This window comes from Equus quagga, unplaced genomic scaffold, assembly GCF_021613505.1.
Source record: "Equus quagga isolate Etosha38 unplaced genomic scaffold, UCLA_HA_Equagga_1.0 HiC_scaffold_3718_RagTag, whole genome shotgun sequence".
NCBI classification, from domain to species: Eukaryota; Metazoa; Chordata; class Mammalia; order Perissodactyla; family Equidae; genus Equus; species Equus quagga.
Window position 1 is genome coordinate 4,672 of NW_025793654.1, and position 2,511 is coordinate 7,182.

General features: G+C 50.7%; 1 gene segment (V, D, J or C); it reads right to left on the bottom strand.

Moving 5' to 3' along the window:
* Positions 1 to 525: 525 nt before the first annotated feature.
* On the bottom strand, positions 526 to 1,293 carry LOC124232243 (probable non-functional immunoglobulin lambda variable 5-48). The segment is given in 2 exon segments: positions 526 to 1,126; positions 1,248 to 1,293. Coding segments are annotated over 2 exon segments (518 nt in total).
* Positions 1,294 to 2,511: the final 1,218 nt, after the last annotated feature.

Sequence of the window (2,511 nt, forward strand, 5' to 3'; positions counted from 1 at the left end):
AGACTGCTCTCATCACATCCAGAATCTTGAACCATCCCAACAATAGACAGTACAGACAAACCAGAGTGTGGGGATGAGAGTAGGAATGAGATTGTGAAGCGATTTCCTGCTGGTCTAACGTCTGCTAATTATCCTCCCTAGAGATAGAGTCTGTTGAGAAAGGAAATGACAGCAAGAACATTTCCAGTTTTCTCTGAAAACCTCACGTGGAGATGGAGTTAAGACACGAAGACCCAGAGGGAGGGATGAGAAGTCCCTGGGGACTCAGGAGCAGAGGAGAGTTCAGGAGGGATGAGCGTGAGGGATGCTGTCAGAGAAGGTCTGTAGAAGTTGTGAGCAAATTGCTGTGTGGGCTGGTTCAGAGAGAGGAAAGTGTGTCTGTGACCAGGGTGAGTATTAATACACTGGCTGTAGATACGTCACTAGTAACACAAGCTCACAGTCTGTGAAGTAAGATGAGGACGAGGATGGATGTGGTTACACTGCTCAGCACTTAGCGTGTTCTCAGCAGAAGCAGCACTTACTTTTGCTCATTCCCTGCAGACCCCGTGGGACGTGCCCTTGGGCTCTGGGACCTCATCCTCTGTGTGATCCTGGGATGCCCTGTGCTGGCTCAGGTAACAGGCGCATCCTGCACATTTCTCCTTCCTCTGTTCATGGATAAATCTGGCTGCAGAGGAGTCTCCTGTCCAGAGGCCTCCACAGGAGCTTCTCACTGAAAAGAGCCTCAGAGCCAAGGTCTGTGGGCCTGGGGATTTTTGTCTCACTTCCTCGTTGTCTGAGACACTGTGAGTAACCAGAGCTGCTCCCACTGCTATCAGCTGTAGCACAGTAATAGTCAACCTCGTCCTCAGCCTCAAGCCCAGAGATGAGCAGAAGCCCTGCATTGGACGAGGTGTCTTTGGATCCAGAGAAGCGGATGGGACCCCGGAGCCTTGGTGCTTAACTGAGTCTGAGTAGAAAGTCAGGAGATATCGGGCAGGGCTCCCTGGCTTCTGCTGGTACCAGAATATGAGAGAGCTGCCAACACTGACGTCACTGCTCAGGGTGCAGGTGAGTCTGGCTGATGCTCCAGGAGATGCAGAGAGGGAGGGCGGCTGGGTCAGCACAGGCTGGGAGAGGGAACCTACAGACAGAGACACATGTGGGTGCTGGGGCAGGGGCCAGAGTTGAGCTGCTTGAGATTCTGAGCCAGAGAGGCTGACACAGAGTGTCCGCTGCTCTGGGTCCCTGAGGCCTGTCCCTACCTGTGCAGTGAGAGAGGAGCATGAGGAGGAGAGGAGTCCAGGCCATGGTGCACTCAGCCCCTGGTCCCCACCGTGGGGCTGGGCTGCCCCAGGCCTCCTTTTCTTCTCCACCCTCTGCCACAGGTGGGGCTGTCCATGCAAATGAATTTCCATCCTGTGACTGCCCAGAACCTCCCTGAGCCCTGGTGCTGGAGCTCAGCTCACACCACACACTGAGGAAGATGGAGGTCGGCTTCACCCCTTGGGAGAGCCCTGGGAGGAAGCCCCTGTTGAGACAACACAAAGGTCCCTGCTCAGGGGTCTCTGCCAGGCCAGAGAGGACACAGCTGCTGAGTCTCCATCAGTGAGCACAGGGCCCAGCTCTCATTCCTAGGCTACTTTGAGTGAATGGTCCTCACAGAGCAGCTGTGTAGGGACCACAGGGCAGTCCCACAGCGTCCCCTGCTGATCACAGGTCACACCCCTCACCATGGTCCAAAACCCTGAGAGCCCAGCTGGTTCTGCAGGTCACCAGGTCACTGCCTCTGTTCACACATCCGTGGTCTGATTCCTGGAACATGGGATTCCAATACACCGTGTGTGATTACTGTGGTTATCTTATTCCCAGAAGGAGTCTCTGTCTGTGGAAGATTCAAAAATGTACAGAAATGACAATTTAAGTTGTTAGTGCCCCCAGAGAATATGCTGCAAACATCACAGCCTTTTATTTGCACGTGCTTTGGAATATGCATACATTTTTAGTGTTCCGTCTCATGTAATAAGGTAATGATTCCAAGGACTCTCATATAAATTTCTTGGTGTTTAATCTCCAACATTTTAGCCAATTTACTTGTTGAGCTAAGTGACAAATCAAAGAAGCACAATGAATCCTAATATTCGAGCTGTGCAGCTCCCATCATGCCATCTTGTATTAGAGTAAAGTCCAACCTGGGAGAGAAAGTCTCAGAACATTTGTTGGCTTTCTTCATCCATTTCTCCCTGCTCAGAATCATCTTTTCTATGGACACACAGCTTAGAAACCCCATCATTCTTTCTTTACACCTTTACGCACTCAGGTACTTTGTAGGATTTGGGGTCAAAAAGTTCAATATTAGAATTTCCTTGACCTTGTGCTGGACCATGAGCTCTATATTTAACATCTTGTTGGCAAATGATTATCTTACATGTTGTTAAGTGAAATGTTGTCTGACACTCACCAAGCTCGCCCATAGTCTTCAGTTTATTTGCTCACAAAGCTTGTCTCCTGTGCTCAGCATTTGCTCCC